Raw genomic sequence first — 18,165 nt, 5'->3', positions numbered from 1 at the left:
GATGGCCATGTCCCACCAACGCAGTGTGACCTGAAAAAGAAGAAATGTAAGGTTTTCTACTTTTTACATTTAGTGATTTACACAGAAGGGGTTACTAGTTCCTTTCTTCCAGCATTTTAGTCGCCTCTTACGACACGCCTGGTTTACGGAGAGAGAATTTGTCTCCACTTCCCATGGAGAATAATGATAATGGTAATGTAAAAATCACTATGGACTTGACAGTGAGCACATTCAAAGAACTTTATCATATTTCAGAATCCGTCACCAATATATGGAGACATGGGTATGATGAGTCGAGGGTCTCCAGCTGGAGGTATGGGCAACAGCACCGGCCTTCCCACCGGCAGCCCCAATATGGCAGCTCTGAGTCCAGGCGGCCGCGCAGGTATGGCGAACCTAGGTGGTCCAGCCATGGCAGCTATGGCTGCAATGGCGTCTGGCAGTGGGGGAGGGCCAGGAGTCCCGGGAGGTCCGCACGGAAATATGAAAATGCCTCGATACCTGCCACCCAGTATGTTGCAGCAGCAGGTAAGTCTCACAGCTTTCATATTTGTTATCAATGTGCTTTGTATGATATTCTCAAAAAAAATTTTGTGTTCCCTCTAATGGAAGTACCTTGATGCTATTGATTATGTCTTGATCCAAGGAACTGATTTTGATTTTTCAACACTGCCCTTTGAATCACACCTGATTGCCTCCCATTCCCCAGGTGCTGTGTGACCCATCTGAGTGTAGAGCTTTCCCATAAATACAGTAATGTTACCATAGTAGTAATGAATGACCAATATGGGTTTATAACCTTTTTGGGAATATAATTTGATTTTGTTACCTCAACAGCCATCTCTCACCAAGGTAACGTGGCCCAAAATAAAGGAAATACTTTTGTCATTATTCCTACACTTGCTGTCCTGCCAGAAGTATGCTGACATCAGAATCATTGTTCCCTTCAATGGAACATTTGCACCTCTCCTTCAGGATGCAGGCACTGTACAGTAGGACCCCGGTATGCCCAGGGGATATGTTCCAAGGACCTGCCATGGATACGGAAACTGTGGATAGTAGCAGACCCTATACATAAGTCCTATACTTACCTATTATAAAGTTTAATTGATAAATTATGCACAATAAGTAGAGAATTATCACTTTTTCACTGATGGGCTTCTCTTAGGCTTTAAAGAACTGCCGGCTTCTTTACTTTTGTACTTTGGGGCCATTATTATGCAAAATTAAGAAGTATTTTTGGCCACAGTAAACCGTGGATAACTGGAACCGCAGATACCGAATCAATGGATATGGTGGTTCTGCTGAACTTCGCACCTCCAGGACTCAAGTTACCTTACACTCCAACAACACAGCCATCAAAATCACCTTCACTCCATTCATTCATTTCTGACACGCTTGCACAAGCCTGCTGGATGTGCAGACCTCTAAAACTCAGTGCTTCCTTTACCTCCTCCTTCCAGCTATATGACCCCTACATTCTTAGCACCTCTTCATAAATATAATAATAGTTAAACTCCAGGACTTGAGTCCTAGAGGTGGGAAATACAGTGCCTGCAGTCTGAAGGAGGGGTGGGGATGTTACAGTTAAGAGTGTCATCTGAATCGTGATCTTAGCACAAGTCTGGCAAGACGATGATTTGTTTTTCATTTTTTGGGTCGTCCTACCTTGTTGAGAAAAGGTCAGTGTGTAAAAAATAATAACAATAATAATAATAATAATTATTATTATTATTATTATTATTATTATTATAGTCATCTCAGACAATTTTCACCAAAAACAAGCTTTGTGATAAATTTAACAAAACAAAATTGTTACAGCAGATTTATGGAAATGTCGATCCTCGGATGATGATGATGATGGGTCGAGGAATGCCTCCAGGAGCTGCAGCAGCCATGATGAGGAGTCCCATGCATCACTTCAGGCCAAGATTCATGTGACCTCCGTCTTACCCTCCCAACCTAGAAGACCTATACCAAGTTCCGCAGGAGAATCACCTGTTCATGGAGGACGTCAAGGGAGGCTTTTTAGGCTGAATAAGATAACTACAGATTCCTCAGATTCCTACTAGAAAATCATGCTGTGTGGTATAGGTTTTCTACCGTAACGACTTCCTGCAAAACGTGCCAGATCAGCCAGGTTGTGATGACTATGTAGGCCTACAAGCCACTCACAGCAACAGTCTGGTTGACCAGGCAGTCAACAGTGTAGTCTGACCTCAGACCAGGCTTCAAGAGTAGAAGAACTCTCGAGACCTGTCACAGGTATTTCTGATCAATTACTCAATGTACTGTATATAGTGGGATGGTTCTCAAAACTGTAAATACAAAAGCGAGTTGGGAATTTTTACAGTTTAATAATGGCACTTGTGATTATACAGGTAAATATTTTTTTCTTCAACCTTCAGCTCATTGCAGCAAACTGTTTGTAGATAATAAATTGACTTACAATAATTGCCCAGTCATAAGTTGCATGTGTTGCAGACTTGCAGACTTACTGGGCATATGCATAATTCAGTGTGACAAATCTTGATCTCAATCTATGTATACTATTCATCTTTAAGTACATAAATACATACTTGTACTCCTTAACAAGTATCATTTTATACTTAGTCACAATTCATATAAAATTAGTTATTTTAATAAATAACATTTAAACTATTGGAAATTTAACAGTTATATAATTGGGCAGTCTGTGAACACACACAACTCTATCGTATAGTAATTCCCATTCTAATTGCATTGTACGAGGACATCAATTATTAATCAGCAAATGCAATCAAAAGTTATTTATTTGTCTCGCGCAGCTTCCACTATATGGTAGCTAATGTCACTCTCATCTTCAGTTCTGCATTGATTACATTTACCACATGGCATGATTAGGTATAAACAATATATCTTTTTTATTCGTAAATTAATATTTTCCTCGAAACTCCTTTATCCTTCCAGAAGATTAAGCTTCACCACTTAAAGGTTACAGGGTTATTTATATGTCACTCAAGCCACAAAAATGGTGTTCCTAGTTTGTTTCTTAATAAATGCAAAATGATTCACAGCAAAGCTCCTCAATAGGTGATATTTGATGACAGAAATCGTTACGGGGAGACTCCGACTTACGAAAGCTTGAGTTACGATGATTATCACTTACGAATGAGGTCCAAAAGATGTAATATTGATCAGGTAATTGTGTTATGAGTGCTGATCTGCAGTTGAGAATATTTGTGTCACATGATAGGGTTACTAACAACTTGTTCATAAGTTGAAACACTAAGAACGCAACTCATTTGTAAGTTAGGGATCCCTTGTATAGTAGTAAAAAACAGGCTGCAGTCTTCTTAATTAGTCTTCTATTAGCAAGCTCAATTAATAAAAAAGGCTTCTCTGCATTTGGAGCATTGTTGTGCATCGTATTTGAGATGCTGAGCTGTGAATATGTATATATTCGAATGAATGAAGTGTGTGGATTTTGTGTGTATTCTCCCACAAATCCAACCCTTAGTTTGAGTGATAACGTACAATTAGTAATGTCAATGATTGTGTGTCGAGTGGACAAAATTTGAGAGCTCTATTTCATCAGGCAATATTTATTACAGCATCGCCAAACAAATCATAGTTCTTGTCGTGACTTGTTCGGCGTATTGATAAAACTCATCCTCCTAAGCTGACGTCAGTAGTATTTTACTATGACTCGAGACTTGGTAAAGCCACTGACATTAAACTGTAAACATCGGAGTTTTAATGCCATGCTTCCTTAGTCTTCTCAGTGGTTCCCATTTTCTATTACAGCATCAATATATAATATATTCTTTACATCATACCTTATAACTTATTTAATTTGATTAATTGATTTTAATTTAACCTCGCCTAAAGAGCATCCGTAGAGAAAATGGCTTAGGCATATAGAGTAAAAAACCAACGTTGGCATTAGAAAGACAAGTCGGGTGATGAATGTGTTTATTGGTTGTTCAGAATGGTTAGTGTCTTGTGAATTTGTGGCCATTTACTTGTGTATCAAATGCATTAGTTAAATTCATAGTGAAACTCTATGAGTCTAAGGGCACAGATATTTACATACTTTCATTAAAAATAGTTCGAGAATTAAATCCAAAAAAAAATATTCAGTTATGACAGAGCAAAGTTCTTTTATTTAGCAAGAATATTTTTTTATTTGAAGTTTCAATACTTAAGTTGTATGTTATATGTTGTGATGCTTGCAAAGTTTTCGCAGAGAGTGTATCATCTTACTGTGACAACATTTCACTGTCCAGGAGCTTTGTCAAGCCGTTACCGTAACAGCTTGACAAAGCTCCTGGAGACCGAAACGTTGCCACCGTAAAATGTTGCTTTAGTAAGTCATTTCTTTACAGGAATGGGTCATTAACATCATGTAGAACTGATTGGGTTTATTCCTTAAAGTTTTGAGTTGACATTATTACCCATATTAGTATTTACACTAATATACAGTACAGTACTGGTATCTCTAAAACTTGAAGTGTTTAAGGGGCACGTCAGTTCCCTTGTCTTCTAACAATATGTTATTTTTTCCTATAATCTATCTTGTCTATAATTATTATCACATTTGCTTTGTCTGCTTTCATATGGTGAAGTCCAGGATCTTTCCTTAATTCATGGTATAACTTGACAGATCTTTGAGGACAACTGTGTTGCAGAGGTCTGAACTGTCTCAAACCTCTGTAACACAATTGTCCTCAAAGATTTGTTAAGTTATACCATGAATTAAGGAAAGATCCTTGAATTCACCATACGAAAGCAGACAAAGCAAATGCAATAGTAAACAAGGTAGATTATAGGGGAAAAAATAAACATGATATTAGGAAACAGGGAAACTCACGCACCTCTTAAAACAGCTTCCAGGGTCCTATGCTCTCTATCATTTTACTTGTGAAATACTGGTGACAATACTCAAAATTTGGTGCTTATCTCTTAAGCCAAGGTTGTGCAACTATTCCAATAGCATGTTATTCTATTGGTAGCTATTACTTATAATATTACTTGTATTAGTTTAAGGTATGTGAATAATATTTTTTTGGACAGACAGATCTGGTATTATATGAGATAATGTAAATAAAAAAGCATTCATTTCTTACTGTATATTTTAAGGTTTGGTATTTGAATCAGTAAATAGGAAATGGCATGAATACAAACTAGGATATATATTTTTTTTCAGTTCCTTAAACATGGAGTTACATTGCTTGACTAAGTAATAAGGAACAGTTTGTTATTTACCATTTCAATAAAAAGTAAAATATGGGGTTTTCAGTATGCAAATGCATATGCTCAAAGGCACAACTAAAAAAAAAAAAAATAATGTATATTTATTCAATGAAAATTCTTAGTTTAGCTCAAAACTAGAGCATTTAAAGCAATTGAGATGACCATTGGCAGGTAATGTTCACAGAAGTCTCTCTATGATTCACATTACAGGTTCTGGATAATAATTCTAACAAATCATTACTCTGAAACTCATGTACACTTGGGTTACCAACATTTCCTCTCATGATCAATCCACAAAAAAATTAATATTGTACATGAATGGTATGCAATACCGACAAGATGAGGGATTAGACGCGTGTGCAATATTAAGGTATCTGTACTTGTAGACGTTTTGCCATCTAGTGCCTTTATCAATACAGATTCGGAGAAATAATGGGAAGACTGTAGAACTATGTACAAAAGATGGGATAATAAGTCCCTCAGCCACTGGATGTCAAAACATCTACAAATGAAGATAGGCTGATGTTGCACATGTATCTAATTCCTCTTATTTAATATTATCAAGCACACGTAAAACAAACATCCTCCATACTTTTGGTTCCAGGTTTCAAACAACCCTAATAATTTTGTGCCCCAGGAATGCATTATGTTCAACAGTTTGGAGCCTATGTACTAGTGGCATTGCAACAAGTTCATTGTTGCAGCACGAGACCTGGACAAAACTAGGCATCAGACCTGGACAAAACTAGGCATCAGAGATTATTATATATAGGCACACATCATAAATCATTGCTTATATTTTTTTTCAGTGGGAATTTTCAGCATAGTAAACTTTTGTAGATGAATGGTTCAGAGAACCGACATGCTGATAAATTAGACACATGTGCAACTCTTGGGTATCTTTATTAAGGAAATATTTTGCCACACAGTGGCTTCATCAGTCCATACAAAGGAGAATGGTGAAGAACAGGAGGAGAATGAGGTAATCAGTCCCTCAACCTTGAGTCGATGTTGTCAGTCCATCAATCTGGACTGGCCACATCGACTCAAGGTTGAGGGACTGATTACCTCATTCTCCTCCTGTTCTTCACGTTTCTCCTTTGTATGGACTGATGAAGCCACTGTGTGGCGAAACGTTTCCTCAATAAAGATACCCAAGAGTTGCACATGTGTCTAATTTATCATAGTAAACTCTCTACCCCTACCAAGTAAGTCAGTACTGTATCACATGCATTGTAAGATGGTGCTCTTACATTCCCTTGAAGACATGAATATCACTGCATGAGCAGTGTAAAAGTCAAAGTCACAATACCATTGCTGGAACAGTTCATAAATAGTAAAAAGGCACATCCAGCAAAAGGACATCCAGCAAAATGACACATTTCACCTAATAGAGATCTTCATTTTCTGGATGGGCCTTTTTACCTCTTGAAATACTTACTTAAATTCACAAGTAACTCACAAATTGAAGGCAAAACTTAAGATGACATTCCCGTCTATCCTTGAAAATGATCCAGATCTAATTTGTGGATCAATTACTGATATGATGTTGAAATTTCTAGCATAATATTCTAGGTGCAAATTTTAGTTTTGACATCAGTGCGATTGTAAGCATATTGTTTTGTTTACTCCTCTGAGGTTCCAACTTATTAACTTAAAAAATACACGTAGTGATAATATGGCCGTACTTAATACAGCATTTTTCTCCCCAAAGCATTGATGGATACCACACAGTGTACAACGTTGCTGCATGCTAGTGGACGTTTTATTGTATTTATTAAGTTCTGTACGTGCTTTATGTGTTTATTAATAAGGAAAAAACATTTTATTTGCAATATTTGTCTTGCATTAAGTTATTTTTCTCCGCTTTTTATTTTTTTTATAAGCAGTGTTTCTTTGTGTTGGCTGGTGATTAGAATTTATAAGAACATAAGAAAGGAGGAACTTCAGTAGGCCTGTTGGCCCATACTGGGCAGGTCCTTCACAAATCCAACCCACTAACAGAATATTATGTGCCGTACTGTATTATTGTGCATTTTAAGATTTTTTTAATATCTGAGGCAACTTCAGTTTATTAAAGAAAAGTTAAATAAGAAAGGCTAGGAGTTGCACATTTGATCTATCAGTCTCATCAGGGACAATAACCACAAAGAAAAGAATAATCGAGCTTCAGGATTAACAAGATACCTTGTTAATCCTGTAGTGTTCCATTCAAGAAATCATGTAGGGATTTTCAAATCCTTTTTGTGTGAATATTTAACCCAAAGACATTTTTGCTCTTGTGTATTTCTCTCAAAATTGGTTATACAGAGGTACCCCAAGTTCAGCCACAATTCATTGTTCCCATAAGGAATAATGTAAACTAGATTAGTCCATTTCAGACCCCCAAAAATACACTTAGAAAAGCACTTACATAAATACACTTACATAATTGTTCAAGTTGGGAGCTGTACAAAACTCTGGGTACCACTGTACTTTTCGAGAAGTGTTGCTGTTAAAGTGTTCTGTTCGGGACTCAAACGGGCCACCAATAAACTATGCAAGTCTTGTACCAGCTCCATTGTTGATATGTAGGGTAGTAAGTATACCAGGTGTTTATTACATACAAAATACATGCAGATCATTAAAAATTTTCAAAAATATTTCTGAAAAATGTCATATTGTAAATTGTATAAAATCAAGTAACTAAACTAGTGGAATACATCAACAAATGGAACTTATGTTAGCAAATGGTTACACTTGCTGCTGGTGATAGGGTATGAAGCAGTTCCTGGTGTCTGAGACACAGGAGTGACTTTGTACAACTGATGTATCCATTTAAAATGTTGAATATTTTCACGTGTGCAGTACAACTTATACGTTTTCCGTAAATTCTGAAAGATTGGACAGTGGTACAGAGCTCAAGGCTCGGTAGCATTTTGTCTTTTCTTGATGGCGTAACTGTTGAATTTATTTTTTAACACTGGTCATCTACCACTGAGGCAGTGTGACCTGAAAAAGAAATACTTTAACCATCATTCACACCATCACTGTCTTGCCAGAGGCACGCAGATGTGTTGTTGCAGATGATGTTGGCAACATCGTAGCCTCCAGGAACTGCTTTATACCCTTTTACCAGCAGCAAGTATAACTGTTCTCCAATATAAATTTCCTTAGTTGATGTGTCTATTTAGTTTGATCCCGTGCAATTTTCAATTATTTACCTTTTTTTTTTAATTTTTTTTTTTTTTTTTTTTTTTCAACAAGTCGGCCGTCTCCCACCGAGGCAGGGTGACCCAAAAAAGAAAGAAAATCCCCAAAAAGAAAATACTTTCATCATCATTCAACACTTTCACCACACTCGCACATTATCACTGTTTTTGCAGAGGTGCTCAGAATACAACAGTCTAGAAGCATAAACATATAAAGATACACAACATATCCCTCCAAACTGCCAATATCCCAAACCCCTCCTTTAAAGTGCAGGCATTGTACTTCCCATTTCCAGGACTCAAGTCCGACTATATGAAAATAACCGGTTTCCCTGAATCCCTTCACTAAATATTACCCTGCTCACACTCCAACAGATCGTCAGGTCCCAAGTACCATTCGTCTCCATTCACTCCTATCTAACACGCTCACGCACGCTTGCTGGAAGTCCAAGCCCCTTACCCACAAAACCTCCTTTACCCCCTCTCTCCAACCCTTTCGAGGACGACCCCTACCCCGCCTTCCTTCCCCTATAGATTTATATGCTTTCCATGTCATTCTACTGTGATCCATTCTCTCTAAATGACCAAACCACCTCAACAACCCCTCTTCTGCCCTCTGACTAATACTTTTATTAACTCCACACCTTCTCCTAATTTCCACACTCCGAATTTTCTGCATAATATTTACACCACACATTGCCCTTAAACAGGACATCTCCGCTGCCTCCAACCGTCTCCTCGCTGCTGCATTTACCACCCAAGCTTCACACCCATATAAGAGTGTTGGTACTACTATACTTTCATACATTCCCTTCTTTGCCTCCATAGATAACGTTTTTTGACTCCACATATACCTCAACGCACCACTCACCTTTTTTCCCTCATCAATTCTATGATTAACCTCATCCTTCATAAATCCATCCGCCGACACGTCAACTCCCAAGTATCTGAAAACATTCACTTCTTCCATACTCCTCCTCCCCAATTTGATATCCAATTTTTCTTTATCTAAATCATTTGACACCCTCATCACCTTACTCTTTTCTATGTTCACTTTCAACTTTCTACCTTTACACACATTCCCAAACTCATCCACTAACCTTTGCAATTTTTCTTTAGAATCTCCCATAAGCACAGTATCATCAGCAAAAAGTAACTGTGTCAATTCCCATTTTGAATTTGATTCCCCATAATTTAATCCCACCCCTCTCCCAAACACCCTAGCATTTACTTCCTTTACAACCCCATCTATAAATATATTAAACAACCATGGTGACATTACACATCCCTGTCTAAGACCTACTTTTACCGGGAAGTAGTCTCCCTCTCTTCTACACACCCTAACCTGAGCCTCACTATCCTCATAAAAACTCTTTACAGCATTTAATAACTTACCACCTATTCCATATACTTGCAACATCTGCCACATTGCTCCTCTATCCACTCTATCATATGCCTTTTCTAAATCCATAAATGCAATAAAAACTTCCCTATCTTTATCTAAATACTGTTCACATATATGCTTCAATGTAAACACCTGATCTACACATCCCCTACCCACTCTAAAACCTCCTTGCTCATCCGCAATCCTACATTCTGTCTTACCTCTAATTCTTTCAATTATAACCCTACCGTACACTTTTCCTGGTATACTCAGTAAGCTTATTCCTCTATAATTTTTACAGTCTCTTTTGTCCCCTTTCCCTTTATATAAAGGGACTATACATGCTCTCTGCCAATCCCTAGGTACCTTCCCCTCTTTCATACATTTATTAAACAAAAGTACCAACCACTCCAACACTATATCCCCCCCTGCTTTTAACATTTCTGTCATGATCCCATCAGTTCCAGCTGCTTTACCCCCTTTCATTTTACGTAATGCCTCACGTACCTCCCCCACACTTACATTCTGCTCTTCTTCACTCCTAAAAGATGGTATACCTCCCTGACCAGTGCATGAAATTACTGCCTCTGTTTCTTCCTTAACATTTAAAAGTTCCTCAAAATATTCTCGCCATCTTCCCAATACCTCCATCTCCCCATCTACTAACTCCCCTACTCTGTTTTTAACTGACAAATCCATATTTTCCCTAGGCTTTCTTAACTTGTTTAACTCACTCCAAAATTTTTTCTTATTTTCATTAAAATTTCTTGACAGTGCCTCTCCCACTCTATCATCTGCTCTCCTTTTGCACTCTCTCACCACTCTCTTTACCTTTCTTTTACTCTCCATATACTCTGCTCTTCTTATAACACTTCTGCTTTGTAAAAACCTCTCATAAGCTACCTTTTTCTCTTTTATCACACCCTTTACTTCATCATTCCACCAATCACTCCTCTTTCCTCCTGCCCCCACCCTCCTATAACCACAAACTTCTGCCCCACATTCTAATACTGCATTTTTAAAACTATTCCAACCCTCTTCAACCCCCCCACTACTCATCTTTGCACTAGCCCACCTTTCTGCCAATAGTCGCTTATATCTCACCCGAACTTCCTCCTCCCTTAGTTTATACACTTTCACCTCCCTCTTACTTGTTGTTGCCACCTTCCTCTTTTCCCATCTACCTCTTACTCTAACTGTAGCTACAACTAAATAATGATCCGATATATCAGTTGCCCCTCTATAAACATGTACATCCTGGAGCCTACCCATCAACCTTTTATCCACCAATACATAATCTAATAAACTACTTTCATTACGTGCTACATCATACCTTGTATATTTATTTATCCTCTTTTTCATAAAATATGTATTACTTATTACCAAATTTCTTTCTACACATAGCTCAATTAAAGGCTCCCCATTTACATTTACCCCTGGCACCCCAAATTTACCTACTACTCCCTCCATAACATTTTTACCCACTTTAGCATTAAAATCCCCAACCACCATTACTCTCACACTTGATTCAAAACTCCCCACGCATTCACTCAACATTTCCCAAAATCTCTCTCTCTCCTCTACACTTCTCTCTTCTCCAGGTGCATACACGCTTATTATAACCCACTTTTCACATCCAATCTTTATTTTACTCCACATAATCCTTGAATTAATACATTTATAGTCCCTCTTTTCCTGCCATAGCTTATCCTTCAACATTATTGCTACTCCTTCTTTAGCTCTAACTCTATTTGAAACCCCTGACCTAATCCCATTTATTCCTCTCCACTGAAACTCTCCCACCCCCTTCAGCTTTGTTTCACTTAAAGCCAGGACATCCAGCTTCTTCTCATTCATAACATCCACAATCATCTCTTTCTTATCATCTGCACAACATCCACGCACATTCAGACTTCCCACTTTGACAATTTTCTTCTTCTTATTCTTTTTAGTAATCTTTACAGGAAAAGGGGTTACTAGCCCATTGTTCCCGGCATTTTAGTTGACTTTTACAACACGCATGGCTTACGGAGGAAAGATTCTTATTCCACTTCCCCATGGATATAAAAGGAAAATTAATAAGACCAAGAACTATTAAGATAAAATCAAAGAAAACTCAGATGAGTGTGTATAAATAAATGTGTACATGTATGTGTAGTGTGACCTAAGTGTAAGTAGAAGTAGCAAGACATGCCTGTAATCTTGCATATTTATGAGACAGACAAAAGACATCAGCAATCCTACCATCATGTAAAACAATCACAGGCTTCGTTTTACACTCACTTGGCAGGACGGTAGTACCTCCCTGGGTGGTTGCTGTCTACCAACCTACTACCATAAAAATTTTGTTGTAATTCAATAACTATATGCATGTATTTTTGTATATAAACACACTATGTTTAATACATTTACTACCCTACATTTATTAATATATCATGGACCTGGTCATGGACTGGGCTGTGGAGGCATTGACCCCTCTTGTAACTCCCTCCAGGTAGGTAGACTCCAGGTATTTGTAAAAACATTCATGGAAAACATTCCTTGAATGGTTCATAGAGCCAGTATAGGACCAGCTGGTTTTCCAGATGTCACTTGTACCAGCAGTAGGGATGAAGACTTATCTATGTTATGTGAAGTTTCATGAACTTACCTCCATAGTGGTCCTGAATGTGAAGATCACTGTTGTAAAATATGCTTTATTTATTTTTTTTTTAATTTATTAACACGCCGAGGCAGGGTGACCCAAATAGGAAGAAACTCTCGGTACATCACCGTCTTCCTAGAGATGTGATGACTACACCATCTTAATATGCTGATGAAATGTTCCTCTGTTGGCTTGACCTTGCATCATGCAGATCCCTCACCATGATTGGCTTTAGGAATTTTGCAGTGTTAGTGAAAAAGTAATTTCCCTACCAGATAAAAGAATACTATAGGCTTAAAGCTGTTACAGTATTTTTTCTCATACCACACCATTTTTTTATGTTCTACATTAGTACACAAACACCTATATTATATATATAATATATAAAATGAAACAGATTCCAAATTAAGTTGTGGAGGTCTTCAGAAAAATTTACTTAGTATTCATATGGAAGGAAGGTTGTGTGGTTGTGCTCCAAGAGATCTGGTGTCATGCTGTAAAAAGTGTTTGAGGATTTGTACTGTTCCTCAAGGAATTTTGGATGAGGATTTATACTCCTCTTCAGGGAATTTTGGCCACTGTATTATTTATAGGCTCATGTGAACCCTTTTCCAAGGACAATGCCCTGTTGCTGGAAACTGGGTTTAAAGGTCATCATTGAGCGTGTAATTAAACCAAATTACTTTCAGCTACATCATTTTGAACATACACCAAGTAAACGGTGCAAGTGTATTGCAGTCTTGCTGGCTTTGGCGCATTCAAGTCAAGGTAGGAAATAAATTTCCTGCTGTCATCTCCGTAGAAACTAGTTTCTATGGCTCATGGCCGGCTCTGGGAGTAGAAAGATTCTTGAAACTCCTCAAAGGTATATAGTAACTTCTAAATATTTTTTTTTAATCAACCCGGCCATATCCCACCAAGGTAGTATGACCTAAAAAGAAAACTGAAAGTTTTTCTTTTTAACTTTAGTAATATATAAAGGAGAAAGGGTTACTAGCCCCTTGCTACCAGCATTTTAGTTGCCTCTTATGACACGTGGCTTACGGAGGAAGAATTCTGTTCCACTTTCCCATGGAGAAACTATTTAAATATGATTTTTCAGTTTCAGGTAGTGGCCTTCTGATCAGATAATGTATATGTTTTAGTTTAATCTTCAAAAACTCACACTTAGCTTACTTTCAGGATCCATACAGAATAAAAATTCTCAATAACGTGGCTGGAGCAATTCACTTAAAATCCCCACTTCACCATAGTGTGAGTGTCTGGTGAATTGTTCCAACCATGGTATTGTGACTTTCTTTCTACCTTAGTAGTTTGTTGTGTTCTAACAGGTACTGACTTATCTTAAACTAAATTTATACTTCGTATGGTGCCAAAAATTTTTCCTTCTCAAAATTTGAATAACTAAGTCTAATGATCTTGAAACTCACTTAAATGTTTCATATTTCCTGCATCTATCTATACAATAATTCGCGCTTCTGATATTCATTGTCTTCAAAATTTATGACAGTGTAATTTGCTGTGGGTAGATGTCAGCAAAACTGATCATTCTCTGTTACTAGATCACCCGGAATATTTAATATTTGTCACTGTTTTTATGTACTAATTATTTTTATTTGTCAAAGCTGCAGCTGTTATCCTTCAAATTCTAGTCCAAAATTTAACTTATTACTGCAGTAACATAATAAAGTGCTTTATCTTTTATAAACTTCGGTTTATGTGTGTTTATTAGCAGACTTATTCACTCTCTTTGTAAAAGTTCTGAAACAAATTTGTTGCTAAACTTTTTGTGCATAGAAAGTGGCCTGATCAAACTTTAATTCAAGTAATATCTTGCCTTTCATATCATAAAAGGTTTGGTAGTATACAACGATAAGTCAGCAGTACTTGATTACTGAGCGGGCCATCTAGAAATGACCTGTGCAGGGGGGGACATTTTTCCTGCTTCCTAACAAATGAGACAAAACTGTCAAGCGGTATTGAGTGATCGTCAGAACACAAGAGAGGTAAGGTAATGTCAACACAAGTATGGACTGAAATGTACTGATCGTGTGAGAAGGTTACTGCTTGCTCGAGGAGTTGCTGAGTTTTTTTTTTTTTTTTTTTTTTAACAACAGCCGTCTCCCACTGAGGTAGGATGACTAGACAAAGACATAGAAATGCTTTCGTTAGAGTTTTTCTTCTTTTTATATTTAGTAATTTATACAGAAAGGGTCATAAGCCTCTTGCTCCCGGTATTTTAGTCTCCCCCTACAACACCCATGGCTTATGAAGGAAGAATTCTTCTCCATTTCTCCATGGAGTTGCCAAGAGTACTGTATGTGAACTCTGCTTGGCGATCAAAGTACACAATGCCTTTTATTATTATTATTATATTTAATTATTATTATTTTTTATTATTATTTTCAAGTTTGAGTTTGCTTCGTTTATGTATACATCATTTACCAAATTGCGGCAGGCCAGGGCTCAACCCTACGATACATTGTCCCACCTCAAGAAACAACACAGCGTACATGTCACCTTATCCACTCAGCCATCGATCCTAGTGGATAAGGTGACAAGTATGTTGTTTTGCCTCTTCAGGTGGGAAAATGTATCCTGGGGTCAAACCCTGGTCTGCCGCAGTTTGGTAAATGATTCAAAACTACTTATTTCGTGGTTTCATTGATATGTATATATATGATGTGGGAAATCAAATACAGTATTACATAATAAAAATTATACTGAAAATTCTGAATATACAGGTGTTCCTTGACTTGAGCTGTTCTGACTTTATAATGGTGCAAAAGGAATTACTTTGGAGGTGAAACTTAAGATAATTACCTGTCATGAAGGCAGCAAGTCCATAACTTTTATTCATTTATTCACTTTTCAGTACTGGGATTTGCAGTAATTATTAGTTTATTTAATTATTCAGTGACCGTAGTTATGTATTGACTTGTTCATATTTGACTTTCAATGTCTTTAACTTGCAATCGGTTTGTAAGAATGTAACCCCATTGTAAGTTAAGGAGTACCTGTATTGGGAAGTTTGGATTTTTTTATATAAATTTATCTCTGATTTATGTTGACTTATTTCAATGGTTTTCTTGGCCCTCAGACCAGCCTCAAGTCTAGCTTCCCTCTTAATTGCATTTTCAACCAGACTGTTGTTGTTAATAACCTGCTGGCCCACAGCCACTACAGCCTGGTTGATCTGCCACTTGGCAGAGGTGCTGGTTCAGTAATATTTCTTTCAATAATATTTCTGGTATTTTGTATATTTTGTAAGACTTTCAGATGGTCAGGCTGTTAACCCTTAAACTGTCCGAACATACAGCTATGTTTTTTTTCTTACATTTTAAATCATGTAAAATAAAACGTAGATCTATGTTCGAAGCGCTACACACATGAACGTAGATCTACGTTCGGAGTGCTACACACGTGAATGTAGATCTACGTACGGAGCGCTACACACGTGAACGTAGATCTACGTATGGAGTGCTACACACGTGAACGTAGATCTATGTACGGAGCACTACGCACGTGAACGTAGATCTACGTTCGGACAGTTTAAGGGTTTAATATATGCATTAGCCCCTGCACTTAAAAAGTGGGAATCTTGGTTTTGCTGGAGCCTCGCCTATAAATATGTAAAATGATTTATGGATATGTACATTGCCAGGCTAGTTATCACTATACTTTCCATCATTATTTTCTTTGAAAGTAACCAGTGTCTCTATCAATGCAAATCCACATTTTTGTCCACACTCGGTAATTTACTATTACAAATGGACCCCAACTTGGGTATACCCAAGTTATGGACAGGGTCCATATCAGATATTTGAAAAAAAAAAAAATCTTTGAATACCAATCCACAGTTAAATGTGTAACACAGTTATCTCTTGTACTTTATTAATTTCTATAGAAAAATAACCTTTGAGTTACAGGTGACTTGCTTGTAAATTAGTTGGGACCCTGGTACTGCACTTCTCTAAACCTACACAAATTTAATAATTGGACAAACAAGCACATAGCAAAAATGGCTATACAGTAAGAATGAAGTATGTAAAGCACAATATTGTACTGTATTGTAATTTGAAATTCACATTAACGCTTTTTATACGTCTTGCAATATTTTAGTTCGTCTCACAGTCTTGTAGCCGCCTGTGTAAAGTGTCTGTACTCCAGCCACTTGTAGTATACAGTGTGTAAAACCTCTTCCCTAATTTTGAAAAAACAAAGTACAGTGGACCCCCGGTTAACGATATTTTTTCACTCCAGAAGTATGTTCAGGTGCCAGTACTGACCGAATTTGTTCCCATAAGGAATATTGTGAACTAGATTAGTCCATTTCAGACCCCCAAACATACACGTACAAATGCACTTACATAAATACACTTACATAATTGGTCGCATTCGGAGGTGATCGTTATGCGGGGCTCCACTGTATTGGGTTTACTTGTAACCATTAATAAATACAAATACAAAAATGCTTTTCTACCACATCCAAAAAATGGGCAGTTGAGAAACAACATAGTCATTTATTGGTCTAGAATCAGACAAACACTACACGGAAAAAATCATTGGTAGGTGTTTTTTGACATTATCACAAATAATCTGTATTTTCAGAAGTATTAATGAGATGCCAAAATTAATAAATAGGAAATATTGTATAATAAAAGCAATAGACTGTGTATAAAATATTGATTATATATATATATATATATATATATATATATATATATATATATATATATATATATATATATAGATATACGTATATATATATAGATATATATATATATATAGATATATATATATATATAGATATATATATATATATATATATATATATATATATATATATATATATATATATATATATATATATATATATATATATAAATAAGGGCAATGTGTGGTGTAAATATTATGCAGAAAATTCGGAGTGTGGAAATTAGGAGAAGGTGTGGAGTTAATAAAAGCATTAGTCAGAGGGCAGAAGAGGGGTTGTTGAGGTGGTTTGGTCATTTAGAGAGAATGGATCAAAGTAGAATGACATGGAAAGCATATAAATCTATAGGGGAAGGAAGGAGGGGTAGGGGTCGTCCTCAAAAGGGTTGGAAAGAGGGGGTAAAGGAGGTTTTGTGGGCTAGGGGCTTGGACTTCCAGCAAGCGTGCATGAGCTTATTAGATAGGAGTGAATGGAGGCGAATGATACTTGGGACCTGACGATCTGTTGGAGTGTGAGCAGGGAAACCGGTTATTTTCATATAGTCGGACTTGAGTCCTGGAAATGGGAAGTACAATGCCTGCACTTTAAAGGAGGGGTTTGGGATATTGGCAGTTTGGAGGGATATGTTGTGTATCTTTATACGTATATGCTTCTAAACTGTTGTATTCTGAGCACCTCTGCAAAAGCAGTGATAGTGTGTGAGTGTGGTGAAAGTGTTGAATGATGATGAAAGTATTTTCTTTTTGAGGATTTTCTTTCTTTTTTGGGTCACCCTGCCTCGGTGGGAGACGGCCGACTTGTTGAAAAATATATATATATATATATATATATATATATATATATATATATATATATATATATATATATATATATATATATATATATATATATATATATATATATACATACATACAGTGGACCCCCGCATAACGATCACCTCCGAATGCGACCAATTATGTAAGTGTATTTATGTAAGTGCGTTTGTGTGTGTATG

General features: G+C 36.9%; 1 protein-coding gene across 3 annotated transcripts in view; it reads left to right on the top strand.

Annotated features, from left to right (window-relative positions):
- The window catches only part of Zmynd8 (Zinc finger MYND-type containing 8), a 154,713-nt gene extending 149,611 nt beyond the window's left edge, over positions 1-5,102 (top strand). For 2 of the 3 annotated variants that reach the window (XM_070104124.1, XM_070104122.1), the window contains 2 exons: positions 256-528; positions 1,822-5,102. In XM_070104124.1, coding sequence (XP_069960225.1) covers positions 256-528; positions 1,822-1,941 — 393 coding nt within the window. In that variant the 3' untranslated portion in view covers positions 1,942-5,102. The remainder of the gene's footprint in view (positions 1-255; positions 529-1,821) is intronic. The other variant, XM_070104123.1, reaches the window with a different exon arrangement.
- Positions 5,103-18,165: the final 13,063 nt, after the last annotated feature.

This window comes from Cherax quadricarinatus, chromosome 89 (genome assembly GCF_038502225.1).
Source record: "Cherax quadricarinatus isolate ZL_2023a chromosome 89, ASM3850222v1, whole genome shotgun sequence".
Lineage (NCBI taxonomy): Eukaryota > Metazoa > Arthropoda > Malacostraca > Decapoda > Parastacidae > Cherax > Cherax quadricarinatus.
This window is presented reverse-complemented; position numbering and strand designations above follow the sequence as displayed.